The 27425-nt window shown below is 33.1% G+C and overlaps 1 protein-coding gene across 6 annotated transcripts in view; it reads right to left on the bottom strand.

The window, feature by feature from the left end:
* Nucleotides 1-837: 837 nt before the first annotated feature.
* Nucleotides 838-27425, bottom strand: part of LOC144441905 (phospholipid-transporting ATPase IF-like) — a 67146-nt gene continuing 40558 nt past the window's right edge. Inside the window, exons 23-30 of one of the 6 annotated variants that reach the window (XM_078131161.1) lie at nucleotides 25290-25476; nucleotides 22780-22859; nucleotides 22261-22326; nucleotides 21564-21667; nucleotides 20390-20558; nucleotides 9196-9301; nucleotides 8019-8059; nucleotides 1563-1697 (exon numbers count right to left, since the gene is read on the bottom strand). In XM_078131161.1, coding sequence (XP_077987287.1) covers nucleotides 8028-8059; nucleotides 9196-9301; nucleotides 20390-20558; nucleotides 21564-21667; nucleotides 22261-22326; nucleotides 22780-22859; nucleotides 25290-25476 — 744 coding nt within the window. In that variant the 3' untranslated portion in view covers nucleotides 1563-1697; nucleotides 8019-8027. Of the gene's footprint in view, nucleotides 1698-8018; nucleotides 8060-9195; nucleotides 9302-10700; nucleotides 10798-13706; nucleotides 15903-20389; nucleotides 20559-21563; nucleotides 21668-22260; nucleotides 22327-22779; nucleotides 22860-25289; nucleotides 25477-27425 lie in introns of those variants that run through there. The other 5 variants (XM_078131162.1, XM_078131164.1, XM_078131160.1 and 2 more) reach the window with 5 other exon arrangements.

Here is a 27425-nt window from a genome sequence, read left to right on the forward strand (position 1 = left end):
TTTAATCAAATTTAAAAAAAGTTTTGAGATTTTTACCATATCTTTAAAGTCAAACAAAATAATGAAAACACAAATACAGATAGACAACCTGGAATGTACTTGAATCATTACCTTTCTAATTTCACAATAAAAATGGTGAAATGATTGGTCCCAGCCCTACATGCCCAAATTATCCAATGTCAGTTGTCTACGTTAAGATGTTACTATTCTAGATTGCTTATTTAGATATTGTTGTGTTTGTTCATTCAATACTGAAAGGTTCACTACTACAGCCTATATAATTTTACTATTCCATAGTAAATGGTTTATTTTTGGATGTAATGATATTTCTATCTATTTCTGTTACAAGTTTTGTAAGTTTTTTGTATGTTTTGTGAGTTGTATACTACCTGGTTAGTATTGGTTTTAGGTATAGGTGAAGTTCTCTCTCTCTCTCACTCGTTCGCTCACTCACTCTCACTCTCACTCGTTCGCTCACTCACTCTCACTCTCTCTCACTCTCTCACTCTCTCACTCTCTCTCTCTCTCTCTCTCTCTCTCTCTCTCTCTCTCTCTCTCTCTCTCTCTCTCTCTCTCTCTTCTCTCTCTCTGGTAAATAACTTGGATGTAATTTGGCAACTGAAAACTCTATAAGTACCTATGGCACCAAAAGTAATTTTCAAGATCTGAAAAATAGCAAGTTTAATTCCTGCTTTCAAAATCACCAAGATGGAATGACGATCAAGATTCACACAAGGCACAATACCTACTTTCAGTGTCTTGAAATAGTTTACACTAACACCTTCAAATGGATATACTAGCTAGCTACTGTTGCTGTTGTTGTTGTTGTTGTTGTTGTTGTTGTTGTTGTTGTTGTTGTTGAAATTCCACTGAATAAAACACTTGAAATGACTCAGAGTGAATAAGTAATCATGCACTAACATCTAAATGAAAGTCCTGAGTTACTGAGGCCAACTATTGAACCAACTGCATGTATTGAACACACATGGCTATGTGCATCTCAAAGAGTATACCTCCTGGACTTCATGTTCTCACAAGTGCATGTGTACGGCTTACATTTTATTCATGTGTATGGCCTTACATGTTACCAAAATGTACTTATGGGGCTTCACATATTGCCACAAGTGTGTCTGTAGGTTTTACATGTTGTGAGTGCACTAAATGTTATATAGAGGTTCACTACTCCAATGCATGACTGTAATCCACCTATATCTAATACACAGTGTTAGCATGATGCCTGCATTCAAGTTGAAAAAATCGTGATTGAGAAATTTAAGTTTCACATTGTTGAGTGTCTTTTTTGTGCCTACTACTGTACAATACTATTTTTTTGTAAATTTCAATTCCTTAATCTGTTCCTTAAATCGCTATAGTAATACATATATTTATGAAATTAAAGACTCATGTGACATTGTTAACCCTTTTGTTGCCTGAGTTACAAACATTTCACATTGTTTGATGATTATTATGAAAAAAATACATTACTTTACATAGGTTTATATTTTCTGCTTCAAAGATTCTTTTTCAAATTCTGGTTGATATGTTGGATTAGAAAATGATGTCTGTCTAAGAGGGTAACTATTCATCTCAATCTCTTCCCGTCCATTGATCTGACTTGAGTGGTACGCCTTGGACAGCGGGGTCTTCTCGGTAAGTGAGTTGTACTGTTGGACAGGGTTATATCTACGCTGTTGGGTCTGTAGAAGCAAAGAAATGGTTCCAAATCACAAATACATTCTAATATAAGGCAAGAATCAAAGCCATGACGGCTATCAGTACTGTGAACAGTAGAAATTCTGTTTTATTTTAATAAAAAGTGTCATATTTGATTCAGCATTAGATCTTGCACAGTAGATTTGGTCAATGCTTAAAAAGTTTTCTTTGTACTTTAAACTGGGGACATTTCACAAAACACAAAGATCTCTTTCTCCTTGCGAGTGTTGTCTCCTAATTTATTCCACCATAAGCCACTGTATGATTAGAGTTGTCATTTTCTTGTGTCGTTAAACTTTTCAATATTTAAAATTAAATTTATCTATAAATGTGAAACAACTGCTTTATAACACTTTGATCTTTTCAGTGCATTCTTGAGACACAGCTAAGAAGTAAATACACTGCAGACGTTTTATACAGGTTTTGAAATTGTTTCCTCTTTGTTTGCATGAAAACGTTTGGTAAAAAAACTGTCACACTGCATAGCCTTCCAAGTTAAAGTTAACATTAGCTCACCAATCTTTTTCACTCTTTACATGTAAAATAAACATATACCTTTTCAGATACTTTTTCCTTTTCTCAAATTATTATGATACAAGATTAAATATTTTGTGGCTTTGTTTGGAACAAATATCAAATTTGACATTTCAGAGATGACCAGGGGAAGTGATTTCGAGTTTCAAATTTCTACATAGCATACACTGTGTACTACTACTGTTTACAACACAGAGAGTCGCACTGATTTGGACTTGGACTGCTGTTGAATGGAAGAGTTTAAAACACATAACAATAGAGAGAACTTTGAAATGTTAAGTTTTCATTGCGACATAGTTACAGTTGACAGTTCAAAAAACTCTGCCAGTAACTTGACTATAATAATAATCACGATAGTAATAATATCACTCAAATGGTAGCATGAACAAATATTCCTGGATCTGGAAATAGGTATAATTTGTATTGCAACATCACTGTAGTTCATCAAATTGTGTATTTTACGCTAAAGGTGTGATTTTTGGTACCTGTATATACTAAAAAGGATGGTTCTAAAAATGGTTATTCTTTGTACCAAAGATTATGATTGTCAAAAATCAAAACTAAAATCAAAAGCCATCACAGTTCAATGCCATGATAAATGGGGACATTTGATCACTAGTTTGTCAGTGAATGTGAATTTTTTGGGAGAAGTTTAACACGTCGAAAAATTAATGAAGTGTACATAAGTCTTTTAGTACAGTATACTGGCAGAGTTTGACATGTTGCAACAAATGCATAGCTTTGAAAACTTACCATTTGAGAGTTAAATCTACAGATAGACTACAGATCTGACATCTATGAATACATACAGGGCTGTGTCTACATATAAACATCTGTCATCTATGAATACATACAAGAGTGTGCCTACACACAAACTACAGAACTGCCCTCTATGAATACATACAGGGCTGTATCTACACAGACTACAGATCTGCCATCTATGAATACATACAGGGCTGTGTTTACACATAAATTACAGATCTGCCATCTATGAATACATACAGGGCTGTGTTTACAGAGACTACAGATCTGCCATCTATGGTTACATACAGGGCTGTGTTTACACAGACTACAGATCTGCCATCTATGAATACATACAGGGCTGTGTTTACACAGACTACAGAGCTGCCATCTATGAATACATACAGGACTGTGTTTACACATAAATTACAGATCTGCCATCTATAAATACATACAGGGCTGTGTTTACACATAAATTACAGATCTGCCATCTATGGTTACATACAGGGCTGTGTTTACACAGACTACAGAGCTGCCATCTATGAATACATACAGGGATGTGTTTACACAGACTACAGATCTGCCATCTATGAATACATACAGGGCTGTGTTTACACAGACTACAGATCTGCCATCTATGAATACATACAGGGCTGTGTTTACACTGCCATCTATGAATACATACATGAGTGTGCCTATACATAAATTACAGATCTGCCATCTATGAACACATACAGGACTGTGTTTACACATATACTACAGATCTGCCATCTATGAATATATACAGGATTGTGTTTACACATACACTATAGAGCTTTCAACTTGTATACGTAATTTTACAGCAACTCTGAACTTTACTTTACTTTATAGTATTGGATACTGGTGCTTTATAAATGATTTGATGACTGATTGACTGATTTGATTGATTGATTGATTGATTGATTGATTGATTGATTGATTGATTGATTGATTGATTACACACCTTTACAAATGTGCTCTCTTCATATGTAGATGCAAATGTTCAGACATGTAAATATGTACAACTAATAATAATGGCTATGATACATAAGTTATAAAGATTGTAGAGCATACATAGATTTGAAATATATAGATGTGTGCTTTACTGAACATCTTCACAGACTAGATCTGGTGTATTTTGTAGGTGCTACAGATATGTATTATACCACAGACCCTCCACCCTGATGGAGGGTCTATGATTATGCAGATGTTTCACAGATCTGTTTATATGTGTACACAGTTTTTAAATCAGGCTTCTTGGTTGTCAAATTTTGTTTACCAAAAGTGCTAATTTGTTTTTAAGTTTGACCCTTGATTTCATGTTTACATTTCGTGTAGTAGAGCAAAGTGAATTCAAATTCCTCTTGAGTAAAATAAATTATGCATTGACATTATTTTTTAAGAAAACCAACCAGACGGAAGCAATAAGAGTTTCACAATGCTATGAGATGATAATATATGATTGAGGTGGAAGGCGCCTTGGGACCAATTTCTCAATTTTTTTTTTAAATCTCTCCAGATTTTGTCCTAAGACAGTTTGTTCTTGGTCCTTTTGATATAGCAAAAGAAATTTAATGTTCATCATCTTGTTTTCAATGAAATTAACAATTTTTTTTTATCTTTCCATAGGGTTTTAACACTGTAGTTGGCAGCCATATTGGATTCTTGGATATCATTTTAACTTCAAATTTGTGCAGAAACACTCAATTTTTTTCACTGCAAAAGGGGTTGAATTTTCTTGGACAAATTTAAGACTTTATTTCCAAGGCACATACTGGATTAAGACTGAAAGTGACATTTGATGTTTTGAAATAACTGATAGAGATTCTGATGAAATATATGGATGCAATGTGCATGGCAAAACAAAACAACCAAGATGACAGATTTGACATTTACAACCAAAAGCCACAGAATTGTCCATGCCATTTATCATATATGGGTTTAGATACTCAAATACCTTGATCAAAGCCAAAATTGAAATTTGCATTCAAAATAAACATTTTCTTTGGTTTTAATGTTCAAAACACTTAATAAATAAACAGTTAGACTATCCATCAGCCAGAAATAGACAATTTTCATTCATCAATATTTTAATATTAAAAGTTCTAAAAGTTCTAAATATTTTCACATATTTGCAATAATTTTGGTCAGTGAAAAACACTGCATGTGTTTGTTTCTTTGAGCGCAAGTATAATCAATTTTAATCACATGTATACTCCTTAGAGGTAGTATACTTTCATGAATCTAATGACATGAGCAATCTAGGCTAAAGCCTAATAAAAAAAAGTTGCGTGGTTCCGATTACACTCAATTTTAGAATAGGTGGGGTAGGTAGATTTTTTTACTTTATTCAAACATATTCTTCTTTCATTTGTGAAGTGTCTAGTTCAAGTTTCCCATTGTTTTCCAAATGGTCTCTCTAGTATACATTTCTTCCTATCAGATGTACAGTCATTTCAGATTGGAAGAACAGTTTTATTTTGTCTTTTTAAGTGGATGTCAGTTTCTGCATTCACTATTTCTCGTGAGACTTCAACATTTTTTGTGATTTTATTATTTTTTTCTCGAATACATAAAAAAAAAGTTTAGGGCCGACAGTGAAAACTAGGTGGGGTTGGGTAACCGGAACCAAACAATTATTTTTTTTTTAGGTCTCATAAACACCCTCATACACAAGAATAACAAATTTTTAAAAAAATCAGTTTTTATAATTTACTTTGGGACAGAACTAATAATTTAAACTAATAATATTGTAAAATCTGATTTCGCAGAAAATAAAGCCAAAGTTTAATTACAAAGTTTGAGTATTAAAGTAGGAATATGGAAAATTGTCAGAATACAAGGCAAACTAAATGTTAGTAAAACACAAAAAGCAGAAGAGAAGGTATAAAGAAGACAGAAATCAAAGTCAGAAGTCAGGCTTGGGGGTTAAAATATAACATCTACTGAAAGTGTTACAAAAATGTTAAGTATGAGTGGCACATCCAATAGTGATACAAACATACACACAACTTAAGATTACCAAGGTTACATTGTACACATGCTGTATAAATTGATACAATGTATATAATGCTTGTTAGTGTTACCATAGTTACAGGTAAGTGTGTCATATACAATGTATCTATTACCAAGGATAATACATTATCACATGCTAAACTAAAATCTACAAAGATTGTTAGTAAGTTAAAGTACAGTCATATACACAGCATGCCAGCCATTAACATCCAAAGATATTACTTTTTTTTGAAGAAATTCATAATTTCAAGCAGAGAGAGTTCAAAAAACATACTGTTTTGATAAATATGTTATTGAACTCTGAAATTAACGCAGCAGTTATGCTTCTACATCTATCTCAGGTTACCAACGGTAATTAGAACACGGTGCCAAATTTTTTGCCGTCACGATTAACTATGGAATATCAATCATTTGTATGTTACATTTGCTTTCAATAGACAAATCTAATTATAATTTACTTTGTGGAGTCGAATACCATAATCACACAAAGTCAAGGTCAAGATGTTGAAAGCGCTTTTCAACGGACTGGGAATCATCAAGCATAGATAGTATCATTTTTTCAAACAAAGCATTGATGAAATAAACTTACTTACTTTCTTCCTTTTTTTACATATTTACAATAAAGTATTCATTATAGCACTGTCTCATACAGCACCATCTCATCTTCAAGTAAACCTAAAGGTGTTTGAACAGGTCATTATTGTTTTTCTTCAAGTTTTGGTACAATGTAACAATTCTTGCATGCAAATGATGCAGTGCTTGTGTACAGAACACAAACGCATTTTCTTCAAGCAAGTCATTTTGAGCAACAGCAGTAAATTTGGCACATACTATAAATACTGCATAGAATAAGATTGTATAATCTTCACAGTATGTGGTGTTTTCAAACTTTCAAATATACAATGCATGATTACATGTGACATTACAATCAAATTATAAAGTTTCCTAATGCTTTTTAAGAAAGTTCTTTTTTTTAAAATAAAACTTATTTACTACAAACAAAATTAAATCCTTGTTTCTTTATATTCATATTTATATTTATTATACTGATGACTATTTACAAGAAACTTCTGAATTTTTAAAAATTAATGTCACGGTGTAGTATTACTGTAAAGATTAAGATGTGAGAATTGAGAATGTATTAAACACATAATATGACAGATCCCCGTGACACGCGAGTGCAAGTGTGGCATACTCTGCATATTTGCACAACTGTTTCTAGTATTCTCTGTGCCCATACTTTTACTTGCTACGCTGGTGAAAGTGCAGATAAAACACTGCAAGCACGAGTGCAAATACCCCGAGTACCCACACTGGAACTCACATGGCATGGGGTTCTGTTATTATTACATATGTTTATCTGAAATGGCACATTACCGTAAAAATTATACAGTGCGATCACACGATTTTATGTGTAGCGAACCATCACACCCTCATTTGCATATCATTTGCATGCAGGTATGCAATAATGTTTTTGGTATTGCACTGCAGTGAAAATACCACTAGTGTGCGCACCCACCAGTGCAAGAAATCTCTGGTACATATATAATAATATCAAATATTTGCTGAACGTTCCTTTATTAAGACTGCCTGTTTTCAATTCTCAGTTACATATGAATAACAATTTGTGCAGGGCTTTCATTGGCCTTGAATTTAACTTCTAAAATTGGTAGTTGATTTTAATAGCGAAGTGAACTTTTCTCAGCAACTTTTATATTTTAAATGATTTGAATTGGTCTAACACCTTATAGATTTGGTAGTCTGGACAAGATATTCAGTATGCTATGTGCTCTGGACAACTGTTAATTTTGAGCTCTGATGTAGATTTGGGTATAAAGTCCAGAATAAAAGTTTTTTTGTGTGTGTGTATTTTTTATTACATTTGATAACCTGAGAATTGCATGTAGAAGTAAAGAGCAGTGAAATAATGTTAGATACAAATCATTCAGAAAGTTCTAGTAATATTAAAATCAAAGCGTGGCTGGTTTCATACGTACATTGACATGCTACACACCCAATGGGTTGACCTGATTTGCATCTGTTACAGCAGGCAAGCGGAACAATAAAAAAAATACCTTTAAGTTTACACATGTTTGCTTTGTTAAGAAATTTCACATCACATGCAAAATACTACATCTACCATTACTGCAAACTTCCCAATCAAAGCCTTGAATTACATATTAAGTAAAATGGTTCTTGACAATTCAAGTATCAAGGTAGGTCCGGGACAATTTCTATCAAAAACTGTACCTTCTATTCATATTGCAATGGATTAAAAATTACACTGAAAGTGTGAATTTGGAAAATTATTACAACTTTTGTTGCAGCTTCTCATAGCACTTTTACAGTATCAATGTCATGTATACATGACTTTGCAATTCTACCTTGTTTGATGGATTAGATGAAAATCAAAGCCAAAACATTATTGTCTAAAGTTTAAGTTTGTAGATATAGTGAATAAAGGATACAGTTACATTGTTATGACAGTTTTACAACATTACAACATTAAAACTAATACACAGTATAAACAAGTACAGCACTTTGAAATCTGAAATAATTTCTATTTGGCCACCAAATTATAGTGTCTCTTTACTGTATCATTTTCTTGTAATTTTGCCAACATAGTTTTTCAGCATATATATGTATTTGAAATTATTTCCTTGCAGTTCAATGGAGTGTGACCCTTTTCAAAGTCTCAATTTATGCAAATTATGTTATAATGTATGCATAAATGCATCAAGTTGTGTTCAAATTAGGAGACCATCCTTACAAAAGCGCTGTACTTGACAGTTTACTGTATTCTTAAAATTAACATTAGCAACCAAAGTACACTAACAGATAGGAAAGAGTTGGAGACTTAGGAATACCAGGAGAAGAAATCCAAGAATTGCAGAAAGAGAGAGAAAGTTGACAAGTTACAAGCAAATGCACACAATCCATGCAAGAAATGCAATCAATGGCTTTGAAAACGATAACCTCTTGAGTGAGAATTCAGGTAATCTTTTCACTTCAAGTGGACTTCAAACTAATGGAAATATCTTTGGACAACATACATAAATATAAATTTGTATCAATGGAAATTTGAGGTAATTTTTGTGTGGAAACTGACACCAATGCTATTTGAAATCCACTTTGAAATGACAAACTTACAAATGACTAAAGTCACCCATTTACCTATGAGTTGTGTATGTGATTGTGATATGTCAAATCGCCCCGATCTCTTAGAAAGAGAGAAAATGACGGAACTAGGATGTCTGTTGCTGTGCGTAACTCTCTGGTACTACAGGTGAAAGGATGCAAACGAATGGATTAGGACATGTTATACATTTGAAATTCACATGCTTATCACATGCAAACCACATGATCATCACATGATTGTCACATGAACCCCAGATGACTATCCCATGACTACTGCAGATCTGCAAAGATCAAGAATAGAAAGTGAAATGAAAATGTGTGCATTATTTGTATGGTGATCTCCATTTGACGATCCCATGACTTACTGTTTGGAAAAGTTGAAAACTTTATCCGTATAACTATGGCAAGTTAGCAATCTCACAATGAATGTCTTTCTGCTTTTGAAACACATAAAAATGAACACAAATATATTGTATTAAATGATGCTGTAACTATATGACACGCAAAATCTTTACAAAAGCTGCATTCTAAAGCTAATTTATAAAGACATTATTGAATAATCTGGCATTATCAATTTGCAGAAAGGAAGAGTTTCAAAATAATTAAATATCTCTCTATTTGATGTTTCGAAATACTTCTGCGATAAGGTTGCATTAAGTAGATTATCAGATCTTCTGGTTGCTGATTGCACATGCACTCAACTGTAAATATCTACCTTCATAATCCCCATTTCTTTAATAATTAGTTGGCAAAATAATTATGAAGTATTAGGCCAAAAAATATATATATATCTGGTTCTGGTCTGGGTAAACTTTCTAAAGTGGTGCGACGACGCGAATTTTTTTTTTCCTAATTTTTTTTTTTTTTCAAATTAGTAAATACACATTTTTTTTGACACTTTACATACTCTGTTCTATCATATTTATCTCTTGAAAAACTTCCTTTTTTCGAAGCAGTTTAGGTATTGTATTTAAGCAGTCTTGGCATGTAGGGTAGATTTCAGCTGCTTGTTCTCCTGATATCAGGAATAAATAAGGAACGGGAAAGCAAAAATTATCGGAAACAAAAGGATTGACGCGAAGGTATTTAGGGCACGCGCGCGCTGACCAGAACCAGATATATATATTTTTTTGGCCTTAGAAGGTGATATGCAGTTTACAGCCACTGGCAATTGCTCGCAAACAATCTCACAACACACATCTTGACCATCTACACCTCCAGCACCAAAATATTTGAAACATTACTATAAATACAGATGCTAACTTTTGCTTTTTAAAAAAGGATTGATCTATGATTACTAGTATGAAGGAAGAGTCACCTTTACATCCTAAATTTTGCATGTCATACGTCCAAGTCACCATATCCATGTTGTACAAAACTGTTTCTCTAGAAAAGAAATTCCACCAGAAAGAGCAATATGTGAGATTTCTAAAACTCCCCATGTTGCTTGGAAAAGATTTCAACTTTCCCCCCTATTTGGTATGATTATATTTGTAGAGGCTTAACCTTTCACCCTTGACCTCTCACCCTTGACCTCTCACCTGGCTTGAATTCGTGTACTGGCATAAGCTCAGTATCATGTTGTACTGGCACTAGTTCAGTATCAACTTGCTTAGGACCATGAACCAGTCCCTGGTACTATGAGATGAGTTGAATAAAATGGGGTAAAAAAAACGAAGAAATATAGCAAACATAAATCATACTAATTTAACAAACAAAGTAAAGAAATTACATAAATTATAAAAGATTTAAAGAAATATCAAGCAGCATTACATAGAAGGCGTTGAAAATTAAATTAATGCAGTAAGCTGTGCATTTATTTTCTAAATATTATGTCATTTAGGATGTTTATACCTACCAACATTATTTTGACATTGACATTTTGACATTGACAAGTTCAGACATATTGGATTTCTCCCATGAGTCAAAGCAATCTCAAAATTGAGAGGGTATTTTAGCACGGCCATATTGGATATCTCCCATAAGTCAAAGCAATGTCAAAGTTGAGAGGATATTTTAGCACGGCCATATTGGATTTCTCCCATAGTTCAAAGCAATGTCAAAGCTAAGAGGGCTATCTGTCATCATTGTTTTATTCAGAGTTCCAAATTGCAAAGTATCTGCATTTTATTGTTTCAGTGACTTTTGCATGTACGAAAGAAATCCAAGATGTTACACGTCCAATGTAAGGATTTATTAAACCAGAACAAGAATGGTGTAACATCATAAATTATGTGCCATAACAGTTTATAAAAATTCCCCCTGTGGTATTGACTTAATTCGTTCTCACTATTTGTAACAGACACAAAAACCCAAAGTATTATTATTATTATTATTATTATGAAATAATAATAATAATAATAATAATAATAATAATAATAATAATAATAATAATAATAATAATAGTATCATTCATAATGGTATATATATATATATTCACAGAATCTGTTATTGAATAAAATGCTAATTATGTGCATTTAACAAAAATATGCATGTTGAAAAGCACATTTGAAAAAAAGACTGGCAATGTGAGAGAGATAACACATTGGGAACAGAGTCACATGCACTGTCTGTGGTGATGCTATGAGTCCCATGAACACCACACAAAAATAAGTTTATCTTCTCACATCAAATGAACATGTTACATGTATATTAACTTGCATGTGACTTTAATAGGCGCAGCAGCCTGTTAAAGCCCTTTCAAAAACAGCAAAATAAAGGAATGAACCAATGTGTAGAGGAACAGTAGTAGGGGTGACCAGGTAGAAGGATCAATAGCCTAGTAAACGTAATTACCACCTAATTATCACCATATGCAAGTTTAAGCATTGTGTTCAGTCAAAATGTCAATAAATTGCAATTCAACCTTGTGTAATATTAAAGTGCTATGCCGGCCATGAATAGACAAAAGTTTATAATCAATAAACATGTAGTATAGTTTATCATTTGTTTAAATGAGATGCTCTTCACTTGAGTGACAGTGTCTTTTAAAATTATAACTAGAGATGAGAACATTCCATTTTTGTAGTGTGTGTGTCAAATATCTAAAGCCCCATTCATCAGCTTGGTAGATCATATGATTTACACAGGTTATAACCCATGTATTCATTTGAAGTCATCTTACTGGCAGATTCTACTTCGGTGGATTGGACCAGAAAGAAGTTCAATGAGTCAGACATCTGTCATGGACAGAATTCAATATTTGACACAAAAACTGCAATTTTGACATGTTCTTAGTCCCTTGGGAGATCTTTTTATCTCATAATCTTCAAATGTTTTAAACTTGTTATCCATTTCAAATTTTTTGATTCTGATCATGAGTACATTATCATTCCTTGATTAGCACCCTTTGTCCATTCATGTACAGCAAGTGGATGTGCTTTGTTGAAAGGTTGTTAACATTATTAGTATACCATTGACCTGTAATATGAACTATCAGTATAAATAACATTAAAAGTGAAAAGTAAATTATTATCTTCAACTGAAAATTAATCTGTGTTGGTAATTCAATGTGTTGCATTATATGCTCACATGTTTAAGTATGCCTGTCCATAAGGTCACATGTTCTGAATAATGTGTCAAACTGTTGCCAAAGACTTGTGTACACAGTCCAAAAAATTTCAGATAACAAGTTTGTGTGTGGATGAATTAATGCAACACACAGTCAATTATTACATTCATGATGTCAAGTACAAAAATATAAAAATATCAGTACTGAGAAGATACAACAAACATCACTGACAATGTTCGGATGATGACAAGTGAAAATTTAATCCACATCATATCCCTCATCTCAAAATGTGTCTTTGCTGGTTGCTATGGAAATAACAAATCCTTCCTCACAGATAAAAAAAGACAAACATACAGAAAGTTGTCATATTGATGTTATCTTTGACTGACAATTCTGTACATGTCGACATTGATTACTTTATGTAATTACTAGGGTAGGTGGGTGTACAAGAGTTTTATAAATATCCTGACCAATTGCAAGTGTCAATGACATTGAAATATCCCTTGTTTACCAACTAGGAGTTGTCTTTTCAGTCAAAGGGTAACTCACAATGGGAACTGATAAAAGGAAAACAAATGTCTATGATATATAACTTTTGGTATTAAGCCAAAAAAAAAAATAATTGTTTCTGGTCAGGACGGTTTGTCTAAAATGGTGTGACAAGTGTATATGTGGGGCAGATGTCATTTGCTTGTTCTTGGCTCTAATTGTCTTCACAGGCTTATTTTTGTGTTTCCCCTTGGATCTACAGACTGCCTGGGCTGGACAAACACAAACAAAAAGACCAACAAGACAGTATTTAAGTGATGTGCATGCTGACTAGAACTTTTTTTCTGACAAAATTAACTTAGTTTGTTTTACAAACAAAAAATATATAACAAAAATTTCTTTGAAATTTGAAATCAGCTGGACACTGCCTTTATTTCCAAAAAAACTAAACTCGACATTTGTTCAAACTGTTGAAATCAAAACACCACACACACATCGATTGTGAAATGATTTAATAGATTGAAAACATCATTTTTAACAATGTCTATAAAAAAAATAAATCTGTTAGGAAAATTTTCAAGATAAAGGCTGACTGATAGGAATGTACCGGTATTCATTTAAATACTTTTCTACAAAATAGATTGTTTTTATCATATGAATATAAACATCTTATCTGGAATATATTTTTCTTATTCTGTTGCAACTTTGGTTTCTAATGCCTTTTTTGGTACAGTTGAATAATTAAAGATTAGTTTATCTTGATTATATGGAACAGAAATATATTTGTCCATCCTGAATTATAGACAAAATTGGCTATTCCAAATAATACATGAGTATAGCACTCCTACAAGATGCATATCAAAAAAGATATATTTCGTAACACAAAACAACTCGAAAATAGGTATATGGATAATTCAATTCACTACCATCTGTATTATATGATTATTAGGATACATCAATTCATCCATTTTTAAATGATGATAGTTTAGAAACACAAATGAATGACATCACACACATGTTTATCTTCTTTTCTTGTTTGCATAAAATATTGAAATAAAATACCCACCACCTCATTTGGCAGATTTATTTTTTTGGAACCATATCAACACACTGAAGGTAGTTATATATAGGAGGAGGTATATGGAAAATAAGTAATTGCTCTCATAAACTTACTTTATAAAAATTCCCCTTTTTTCAGATCAGGTTCTTTTCTTTTTAGGGAAGTTTTTCTTTTTTCGTTTCTCGTTTCCTTTTTTGAAGGTGATGGGAAAGGTCAGACTTACAGTAAAGTCCATGGAATGTTGTGGAAATTATACATTTATAAGATTCATCCATTTAAATTTGTCAGGAGTGAAAGAAATGTTCAACATTTTGTTACACCAAGCCTTCATAAAAGATATAGCTCACCAACTGGTTTGTTGTATAACTCTAACAAAGTGGGGTATACATTTGAATGGTGTATCTTGGGATATACCATTTGACATTGACAATGAAGGTCAAGGTCAAAACTTTAATATCGATCTTGAGAGATAATCTCTATAACTATAGGTGGAGACACTTAGATTCTGGTGTACTCAATGTAGGATAATTTTTTGGGGTCACTTCTACATGAAAATGTAAGGTCGAAGGTCAGAGTCTCATTAGAAAGCTTAGCATTAACAATGTGGGGTAGACAGTAAAATGGTGTCCATATCTATCAAACTTTTGGAGACAACAGGAAAAATGTGATTTTTGAAATATGGCTGCCACTTTGCTGATTATGTGTATTTAACAAACACCAATACTGATAGGAACTGACCACAGTCTACAAACTTTTTTGGATCAAATTGAATCTTTTAGAGACATTCTCACCCTGCATGTGATTATCAAAATTTCTGTGTTTAGCCATTCTCAAATATTTCAGTTTTTGTAATGTTAAGAATAGTTGTAATGATAACTATGACTACAACTCTCTCTATTTCTTGCAACAATTTGATTTCTACTTCTGTCAAAGCTGAAATGAATGAAATCAAGCCATTTTTAGATGACTAGTGATAACTGTTGACAGAGCCTGTGTGTAGAAAACAGCTATGGTACACAGACGACATCCTAAGCAAGATAGCCCTTACTTGCTTGCATCCAAAGCAGCTCCGTAGGAAGTCTTAAATATCATGCACTGCTCATATATCCCACTGTTACCCAACATTTCACACAGAAGGCACAAAATTACAACACTTTCAATCTTACAGTCCTTGAAATAGTTACCACGACTTCAAAATCTACATCCTGATATAATGTTACCTGATTTTGATATGAGTTCTTCAAACAAACTATTCTGCATACTATACAGTAACACCGACTTTTTGAACACTACCATAGGAAGACCCTAATTCTACACTTGAACGGCCTCCAACTTTTTACACTTCACATCCGGATTGTTTCCACTGGGTTTGGTTTCTGTTGGCTTCTCAAGACTTGACATGCTACCATCAGCATAATCAAACCCTTGTTTCTCCAAACTGTGACAACTTCCATTAACAGCACTGGTAAGCTTTGTCTCAGACAGGGGAACTCCGCCTAGGCCCCCAGAGCTGTCGGTACTTGAATGATAGCTCTGGAGAACTATTTCCTCCTGGTGGGGTATACGTAAACCCTTCTCCAGACCTTGTTTGTTTCGCCTGTTGGGAGAAACGCAAATGCTACACAAACAATTGGGATCACATTTCTTTACCTTTCCGCTTGGAACATCTCCTGTTATTTCCCTCTGCAAAATAGAAACAAACATGCAGCCATCAGTCTGATATAGTGTCCCTGTATTCTTGTAGCAAACACATCATAGCTAGTTAACAGCTATGTTATCTACAAGGGAAACCATGATCCAAAAAATATTATTCAGAAATATATATATATATATCTATATATTTGATAAAATTGAAAATTTGTCTATGGTGAAAATTATTAAACACTGAAACCATATTTTATTTAGGAAGATTAGTTTGTTTTTATTATTTTATCCTGTACACTTTTCCATTTCTATTTCATATCTGAATGCCTACCTGAAAGTTACAAAGTACGTTTTAAATTAATTTTCTTAAATATCTACAATCACAAATTTTCTTTAATGAATCATATCACTGTCTATGACTGAATCATACAACTTTAACAGCAGGTACTACTACGGTAAAGAGGAGTTTTATATTCATTGCATTTTGTTTGCTTTAAATGACCAAGTAAAGTCACTTTCTCCAATCCCGCTATCCTCTCTATAATAGTTATTACAACTACCTCTGCATTGATTGGGCAAAGATTCAGGAAGCTCCTAACTTTGTTTACATCCCATGACACCTAGCTCTAGTGTACAGCACGTTTCTCTGTAGGCAGACTTGGCAATTTTCATAGCTTTGATTTAGAAAAGCCAAACAATACTGGGTCAGTAGATATAACGTTTCTGTGGTTCTTAAACATAAGAATGTGACTATAATTAAATCAGTCTCGATTGTGTTCAATTTAACAGATAGTAAATCTGAAACCATGCAAGTATTGTTCTGTATGTTATAAATATCATTCATGTTGGAAGAGCATGATGTAATTGACAGGTTCAAACAGTATAGTTTTTCTAAAATCTAAGTTTACAAGATTTCTAGACCTACTGACCTCCCTTGTATTTTAAACATAGCTGTCATTTGTGTGTCTGTGTGTTTCTTTGTTTGTTTGTTTACAATATAAACAAACAAAATAACACTGATGATAATTTTACTACAGTGCTCCTCTTAATGTGGAGACAGAACACAGGGTTAACCTGCATCATTCTAGAAGGAGGATTCTTATTGGTCACAATTTAAGATTTTCTTTTTAAATACCAATAAGTAAACTGTAAAATATCAGTACGTGATGTAGAGTGTTTATCTGATAGTGAACACAATCCAGGACATTTTACAGTCTACCCAATCAACTGCTACTTTTATTTCAAACGGACCAATAGCCATTCACCTTCTTGAATGTGCAAGTTACATGAATAGTAATAGAAATCACCAAGGTGTTTTACAGTTGTACAAGGTCAAGTGCTCATCACAGAAGAAAGTCTTGATACAGCGCCCTCTTTGGTCAAAAACTGGCACTAGAATTAGAAGAAACTTGAACAAATGAATCAAAGTACTTTCAGTCAATAATTTCTGCATTTGTTATTGCAATGAATGCTATTTTTTCAGCTGATGATTTTGTTAAAATGTATAGAAATTTGGTGAGCATTTTTGGCCGCTGGATTGGCATAGTTAAATTTTTCTGTGACTTGCAGTACAGGAAACACAGCATTACACCTTCTATTGACAATATTAATTACATCAACAGCTGGTTGTTGCATTCTACATTACTTCAATGATGAACACTTGACTATTCTGTTAGTATTAACTAACAAACATCATTTTAGTATTAAGATGTTGAATAAAACATGCACATTTTTCAAAAAGTGAAAATGCACAGTAAATCTGGATGGTATCACTGGCTTTGAATTTCACAGAAGGAGTAATGGTAGTTTGGCAAAGTTGAACTTCCAGAATGATGTGTTGAGTAGTTGATAATTAAGAAAGTTCTGTGGTCCACTGATACACATGTCTGGGTGAAGTATTTTTGTTTGTTTGTTTGTTGACAAATATAATGTTGCATCATGATCACCTTACCCATCTCAAATTTGGCTCGATGTCAAAGTTCACTTACGAGGAAAAATCTTTTGTAAATCATGTAAATTGCTCCTCAGAATTATAAATTTGTTTGAACGTCCCCAGTTACTGGCTTGGTTTTTGGGGACCCCAAGGTACATATGTATGATTCGGATATCTACCCTTGAGTTAAAGTAACAGCCTCTTTGACTAGTGGTAGGTAAGAGTACCAAAATGTCATGAAGTACAATGATTAGAATTTATTCTTTTCATTTTATCAAGAGGGTGTTCACAATTTCTGAGATTCTGTATTCCTATTTCTTTGTTCAAGGAGAATACTAAAAATAAATTCATGAAGGCTTGGACCAAATAATCCTATAAAAATGTCATCAGACTTGAGATTCATCCAGATTTACAAAATGTACAATAAAGCGAGCTACCAGTAATTTGTCAATATTTTCTCTAGGAAAGACTTTTTTCATTTCTAAATTCACTATGCTTACAAAGTTAGTTAGAGCAAAGTTTCATTTCATTCTAAGGACAGCCAAATTTGCATAAAGTGAGCATGCATAAATTTTGCAATGTCATGATATATGCAAATGACATAATGTATGCAAATGTGATTATGTAGATTATGCAGTATGCAAATTAGTAAATTATCCAATGATAAAGCAAGACAGGTGAGTACATGCACAAATTAATGTATACAAACAATATGTAAAACAAGAAGTGTGAAGAATTATACAACCATTTCATTTACATGCGTCAATCAAACATAGTCATTATTTTAATATTTGTCAAAATTTGTTATTTTACACACAGACTAGTCTAGTTTCTAAGATACGCCGTGATGGGGCGCCCTCACACATCGGTCAACCCCTCCCACGAGGAGGCCAGTGAGGTTGGAACGACATGACATATCTGTAATCTTACAGTCTATGACAAAATTTGTACAATAACTAGTTTGTCTTTGTTTTAGTCCATCTTTTCAAATATATTTTGTTGTAAAATTCAAAATTCCATCTTTCTATGCGATGGTACAAGTCTTTATTCAGTCCTGGTCCATTTATGTGTAAATTAAAATAATAAACATGTTCACACTTTTCATGAAATGGTTGCATATTAAAACAATTTATCCATTATTTAAAAGTGAATATATATGTGTGCACTCAAACAATGTATATGCTCATTTTTTAAGTTATTTGTTGAAACAGTTGTATACCAGAATTTATATCAAATAAAGTTACACATTTTGAAATTATTCAAATACCTTAATAAGTATGTATAATGTTCAAATGATATTGATTCTGGCCAACATACAACTGATTCAAGCAGTCATGAAAGTACGGGAATTACCTGGTCTCTTGAAAACTCGCAACAAAATGGCTGCACAAAATGGTTTCCATGGTAACAAAAACTGTCATGTGACACCGCATGTTAGTGGGCATATAGCATGAACTTGTTCATAACATTGATGGCGCTATGAAACTTGTATACATACACAAATGAAGTGGTGGTGGGCAGGAGGGAGGCCTTTTTGGACATCATGGCCGGCCCAGATTTGAAGCAGAGTGAAAATGTCAACGCTAGATAATCTAATCTTTTGCTGACAACAGAATCCCATGCTTTTCCAAGTACATTTGTACACTATCTGATTACAAAAAGGTTTGCTTCATCAATTTTCAGTAACTTTTGGGTTAAGGAATACACAATGGGATAGTGACTGTCCGATGTGTATTCATGAACACTGGTTTCTTAAACCATATTGCTTGATCAGGCTAGTTTTGTGTAAATGTACATGATTGGTTGAATGGTTACACCCCTGCTCATCTGTGATTGGTTGGGTAAACATATAGCGATGACTGATTGGGTAACAAACATTCAAGAATGGTTTGTTTTAAACTGACGTATTCAAAATATAAACGTTGTGATTGGATAAATGACAACAGGAAGGCAACAAATCTGTCAACATGATGTATATGCACACAAGCAAAGCAAATAATAACCTTTATTACAAATCTCTCACAATGATACTCATTGGCTGAAAGACAGTGGAAAACAGTATAGTGACTTTGATTGGTTGATTGACGCATACATGCCTGTGAGTGGACAAGAATCATTGCAGATCTGTAACAGTGTCAATTAGTTGACTGACACTTACAATACTGTAAATTTGTGTAGCATAGCAACCAGCATAGACACATTATGAATTGAGCACATAGCAACCAGTACTGACACAAAACAAAGCATGTAAACCAATAATGCAAGGCTAATCTTCTTGTATATTTCTTGAGGGAGTTATGGTTAAAATCTGTTCTCCACACTTTACTCTTTATCACCAGATCTCACAGGCCTAGTGTGTAACAACAAGGTACCTTATGGCTTCAACATTGATAGATCACCACCATGTGCTTGGTAAAGTTGTATGTTATAGGAGAACTATCTGTCTGTTTCCATGTGTGGGAAAATTTGTCATATGTAATCATGTGATATTCAAAAATATACAATGAAAACACATACAAATTTATCATGTAGTACTCAAGTAGATTATCCAATGAAATTGTGTGATGTTTTGTATTTGTTCACAAAACCTTACCTGGGCAGCTGAACTTCTTGACGGAAAACAGAAATAGAGTAAACACTTGTAGACAAAGTCTGGCAACACACAGATTCCAATAATGATGATCATTCCTAACCAGAATGTAGGACTTTCCAACATCTTGAAGAAGACCCAGTACATGTCAAAGGTGTCCATGAAGTCATACCTGTGAGTCAAGAAATGAGCATGCTCAATGACCTCTAGAAATGTCATGCACACTGGCATTTTGTAGAAGATTAAAAATACTATAAGAGAAGCCATTGACATGTGAGTGTAAGAGTGGTATACTAGGGGTATATGCACAAGTCCTTGCAATGTTCTAAATATATGCCCAAATATCAACATGCATGACACAATAACTGTATCTATATTGTTATATGTCTATATATGGACATCAATGACTTCATCTTTCTACACTGTGTATCTGTTTTGCTACATGTAAAACTTAAACATCATGACTGTATCCATTTTCAATTTTGCTACATGTCCAAATATGGACATCATTGCTGTATCCATTTTGCTATGTCCAAATAAGGATATTATTGATATCATTGTTGTATCCATTTTGTTACATATCCAAATATGGATATTATGACATCATTGCTGTGTACATTTTGTTATGTTCAAATATGGATATTATGACATCAATGCTGTGTACATTTTGTTATGTCCAAATATGGATATTATGACATCATTGCTGTGTACATTTTGTTATGTCCAAATATGGATATTATGGCATCATTGCTGTGTACATTTTGTTATGTCCAAATATGGATATTATGACATCATTGCTGTGTACATTTTGTTATGGCCAAATATGGATATTATGACATCATTGCTGTGTACATTTTGTTATGTCCAAATATGGATATTATGACATCATTGCTGCGTACATTTTATGTCCAAATATGGATATTATGGCATCATTGCAGTGTACATTTTGCTATGTCCAAATATGGATATCAATAATGTCACCACTAGATCATATATTAACAAACACCTCACAATGGAACTGTATATGTTTCATAACATATCAGCCCCCAGACAGAGTCTGTTCTTGCTATCGATCAGAAAACGTATGAATGGCCGATGTCAGATTAGGGTTAAAATTTGGGTGTGATAAGATACTATTTATCCAAGAATTTGGGTTTACCAACTGGTAGACACTCACCAAAGTGGACCACTGTAGAGCATCAACAGAGTAAAGTAACCAACAATGGTAAGAGCCATTGAGAAGATCCATATACCATCCCAATGTCTTGTCTCATAACATAACTAAGAAATACAAGACAAAGAATATCTTTTATAGTATTCACTTACATTGCTACATATTTGTTACTATGGTAAACATTGGATACATATTTTGTTACATTACTATATAGTTTGTGACATTGTTATATATATTTATTACAGTTTGATACATTGCTATATACACGATGTTATTTTGATAAAACATTGTTTACACATTGTTATACATTTCTATTACAGTTTCTTACATTGCCACAATCCCTATATGTGATGAAATAGATAACACTTCCGAAAATGTTATTACTTTGATAAACATTCGATACAGATTTTATAACATTGCTATGTTTGTTACATTGTTATACATTATTTGCTATATGTTGTTACATTCCTATATGGTTTGTTACATTGTTATATACTATTTGAAACATGTTGTTACATTGATATATGGTTTGCTACATTGTTATATTTCTTTGATACATTTTCATACATTGCTACATTGCCATACTTTTCAGTGCACCGTGATGTATCCATGCACATGGCATTACTACATATTGGCTATACAATACTTAATCCAGATAAGACTTCCCTGCTATGCAATACATAATCCAGATAAGATTTACCTTGAAGTTGACCAATATCACACATATAGTCATACATATTGTGCCAAATGTCCAAATACCATATTGCTGGTGACAAAAATAAAATATTAATCATAATTAATAATAGTTACATTCCGAACCAAGATATGGACTGCAAAGTCTTTTTTGTAATGCAAAGCAGAAAGGAAATAATAAATTCCTCAGAAACATTTGATCCACTTTATAGATATAAACCATATCATGAAACCTCATAAAGTGTAGTACACTGTGCATGCACTCCAAATGTTAGATCACATTACTCGGACACATATTCTTTTCATAGTTAAGGTAAAAAATCACTGGTAAGACTCCTCTGCAACATGATAGTGCCCTAGGGAAAATAGAATGCGACTAGTGCATGCTGTATGCAAATTGAAGGCACTATGGGTCACTTGTCCATACCATGTGACATGATCTAAGCCAATCACTGTAGGCTGTATGAAAAGCTATGTGTGAAATAACATAGTTGGTGTAGGGGCTATGGTTTTAATAACAACTAACCTGCATGTATGGTAATAGTGAGACATCATCCCCAAATAGCAATTTAACACCGTAGAAGAGACACAATGCATGATATAAACCTGCAATATGGACATTTTAAAAATCAGTCTTTAAGACAGAAAATAACGACCATGTACGTTCTCTATCGGTACTAAATTTGTAACTCATATACAGGAATTGTAAATTAGTACATAAGAAATATGGATAGTGTACATGCTATGCCCTACAACTTCAAAATCTCATATAGTTTGTTCACTATGTTCAATTAACTTATATATGGATACAAATAGTTACTGTTAATTTCATATAATAGTCAAAGAGTATTTACAATACAAAAACACAAAGGCAGTCAGATTTGCACCTTCATAATAATCACCATACACAAAATTACTAGATTGCTCAACTTGGTTAACATGTGCAATAATCCAACTGATAAATCAAATATCAAAATAAGCATGGTTAGACATCATGTATACATACAAACAGTGACATGAGGAAATACAGTTGAAAGACAAATATGACATTATGTGTAATGCACTGCCCATGTAATAGCACCCTCTAGTGACAGCCTGAAGTACTCTAATTGTAAGAATCGCTTATATTCTAGTCTATGCAAGAAATGAACAGTGGTTGAGTTAAATATAGTTGGTTGTTGGCCTTCATTAATCTCCAACAGCGTTACACATCTATATAATAGTGAGCCCTATTCATTTGGATTGTACATCTCATAGAGGGCGCTGTTTATCTTAGAAGGAGTAGATTTAGGGTGCTATTCATATCAAGACCAATGCATTGGTTGGAGGGCTCAGGTCCTATTTATCTTTTTGAGTGAGGCAGCAGAGTGAAAATATACTGTTGGAACTTTACGAAACTTTAGGCATAAACCAGGATTACACTTGATTTTGTAATAAAAGACTCCAAGGAGATTAATGTATAGAATAAAGTAAAATCTTGCAAGATGCAAGACTGTTGAAAGTATGTCAATGACACAGATAAAATTGTAGCCAATTAATATTTACATGTCAGCCATGTTAATAACTATTTGATGAACTGACTATATTTAGCAAGAACTCATACAATGAGTAACACTGAATTTAGGCACTTTCTCTGTGCTACACTCATTTATAACATTCATATTGTATTGGGATACAATTCTAAATTATTGTTTGTTACAGTTCTAGTAGATCCTTTCAGTTACATTATTATTTTTTCATTTACAGCCTTTACAGGATGGGCATCCAGTTTAGATTTGGCCAGATATCAAGTACACTAAGAATGGCAGTAAGGTTTCATTGTTTAGATAAATACACTAAAGAAAAGACAATCAGTACTTCCAAAGTATCTGCTGTGTAGTAGACACAGCTAGACACCAATATTTCCACATAATAGTTACATTGTTTCACAATGAATCACCAGACAGATGAATACCTCAACAAATGGTTACAATGTTTCAAAATGGGATGCTGAACAGGATGTTTCTACACTGTTTCTAAAATTAGGTGTTATGATACAATGCCTGAAAAGTGCTACATTGCTTTTATGATGGAATGTTACAGTGTTTCTAAAAATGGAGTGCTATGTTACAGGGTCTCTACAAAATGCTACATTGTATTTTATGATGAATTTTATGCAATGGTATGCTACCTTGTGTCCTAAATGGAATGTTCACAGTGTTTCCACATAATTGTTACTATGTTTCTATCTTACCTAGCCCTATCCAATACACATATTCCCAAAGGGTGAGGTATTTATTGCATGCTATTTCTCGATAGAGTCTGGGATTATTTAACAATGTTTTGGATCTGTAGTTCTGTTCAAATATACCGTAGATCAAAATGGGCAGAGCAGTTGAGGTCATATTGTAGAAAGTAAGCTGAAACTCCTCATACAGAACCTGGAATGGAACATTTCAAGTTAGTAATATTAGTTCACACCAATCTATTCTATACACACACAACTTTAAGTTATTAGTAGTTAGTAAGTAACAGTCTAAACAGCATGAAAAAACACTGTCTTTTGGAGGGTAATTTTATGGCTGACAAAAGTACTTTGAAAATTTCATCTGACCAACTGAGATGGTGTATATGTTTCTTTCAATAACATTATTTTTCCCTACCTGTTTATTGGGTGGGGGTGGAGGATAGGGGTTTCAGACACTGTTTTTGGCATGCTGTTTAAATGCACTATTTAAAGGTACATCTGTAAGCTGATCATTTCAGACCAAAAGTTATATTACCTTCTAGTAACAGTTTGTCTGTTTTGTCAAACTGTCAAAACATTCTTTGACTGTGAATCAGAAACAGAATAAAAATAGGCTGTGCTGAAAATACAGCATTGGTGTCAGTCTGTCCTGTCGACAGTTCAGGACAATACAGATGTAACTCCTCTCCTTACGTCACTGATGTTACATGTGACATGTTACATATGACCAGCTTACAGATGAAGTTACCAAGATTTGATACATGACAACACTGACACTGACAATGACCTTGACTTTGAAATGACCTTACCTAAACATATTGAGTAACAATATTGCCACCATCGCATATTGTAATTCCGTGTGATATCATGATACAACTGTGGATACATCATCAACGCCTTGGCGCTGAGATTTTTTTCAAATAATCCATATACAAGAATGGGTAACGATGTAAACAACACATTGTAAAATGTTAAGAGGAAACTGTGATACAAAGTCTGGAACAGAACACAAAGATGGAGATGCACATACACATATATGATGAAATGGACATTATGCAAATGATATTGTGGAATGTATGTAACTGAACAGTGTCCTGATTGGTCTAAACATATTGACGTGTTTATGATTGGTCAAAGAAAGAAAACTAAAATTAAAAATTTATGCAAGTCTTTTTTGATTGGTTAGTTGATAATTTGATTGATTTTTTTATATCTCTATCTGTTACATTTTAAGTCATATCTTCAAATGTTGGTACTTTGTAACAATAAACTTAAATCTCAATTGATTTGAGTGTCTGTCAGACTAATTTGAATTTCTTGATTTTTTGATTTTTTATATAATTTGATATAATTTGATTCTTTATATAATTTGATTTTTTTTATCTCTATTTGTTACATTTTAAGTCATATCTTCAAATGTTGTACTTTTGTACAATTGACTGTGAGGGCGCTGTTCTTCCTGTCTGTGTGTCATCAATTGATTTTTTGAGAGTCTGTCAATCACATAGTGGAGTTTTTTGGAGAGGACAAAACACTTAAAATTCTTTTAAAAATATAGCAAAAAGTGTCTTTGAAAAGATAACAACCATGATGTACATTGAATAACTAACAATAGCAGATCAAATATCACAGATTACAATATTATAGACTCTGCGAATAATAGTACAAAATATACTGTGTTCGTTAACAATATCATGAATATGAAAATGGAATTGAGTGGACTCTAATTATATAATGAGAGATCTAGAGTCCTCCAACAAAATATTTGGTGATAATTGATAAAGATTCAACAAAATAAATGGGTACAGAAACAGCTAAAAATTGGCATTATATGATATGATATGATTCAGATTAGGAATACAATTTAGGTGTGAAAACCAGTTATCTGGCAGAGACGAAAACGTTGGTCCAGAACGAGAGTGTGATTCCATGTAATCCTTATGATTTCACTAATATGCTAACACTAATGCAAGAACCTGGGATTGATACATTGGCCTTTAGAACATAAGCAGTCAGCCATTTCAACAGGATTCAAGAAGAACATTTTACTGTAAATTGTATACATTAGGTGTTATTCTCCAATATTTTTTTTCGTTCAGCCAAGGAAAATACAAGTGACCTAAGGGGGCTTTGTCTAGCGACTCGTAGTGACAAACCCTTATGTCTCAAGTATTTTCTGGCTCAATGAAGAAAAATATTGGAAAATAACATAATTATACCACCGACAGTAATTATTTTAAAAAAATCAGGGAAAGAAATGGCAATTTTGAACGTTTAGACTCATATTTCGAACACAGCAGAACCAGTGATGTAAACGCATTGTTGTAAAATAGATGTGTGTTGTTATGATGTAGAACGACCAGGGTATAACTTCCATATTTTTGGCTAATGCATGGTATAATAAAAGTTGCTCACAGCTTTCTGTTATATATATATATATGTATGTAGCTTAGCTACAATTTGATAAAAGCTGTTAGTAAATCCCTCCACTTCACGGTGAAGTTTTCAGGAATTTGCCAACAATGACAAGTTTTAAGTTGTAATTGTTTATTGTTTGTCAAGTTAAAAAGTTCTTCTATCACATCAGATTAACACTTATAAATCAGTAAGATTTCTGTCGCCTTTGTTGTAATTTGTTATTAAGGCACAACATTTTCATATCGTGCAACGGTATTTATTGGAAATTTGTCAACGGCCAACAGGATCCTCCTATACAAAGTTACAATTCGTTTAAAAGCAGAACGTTTTTAGTTTTAATAATAGAAACAACTTTGTCTAGAAGTAACTGCTGGAATTCACACAAATTCTAAATTGCACAACAAACTAGCAAATGGCATGAACACCAATATGGACATTCTCTGACACAAATAGATATACGCTGGCTTTCTATTCAGAGCTTGTAGCTGGCAATACTATAGATGAATGACTACGTAAACTTGTTACAA

The sequence above is a fragment of the Glandiceps talaboti genome, chromosome 11 (assembly GCF_964340395.1).
Source record: "Glandiceps talaboti chromosome 11, keGlaTala1.1, whole genome shotgun sequence".
Taxonomy (NCBI): Eukaryota; Metazoa; Hemichordata; class Enteropneusta; family Spengelidae; genus Glandiceps; species Glandiceps talaboti.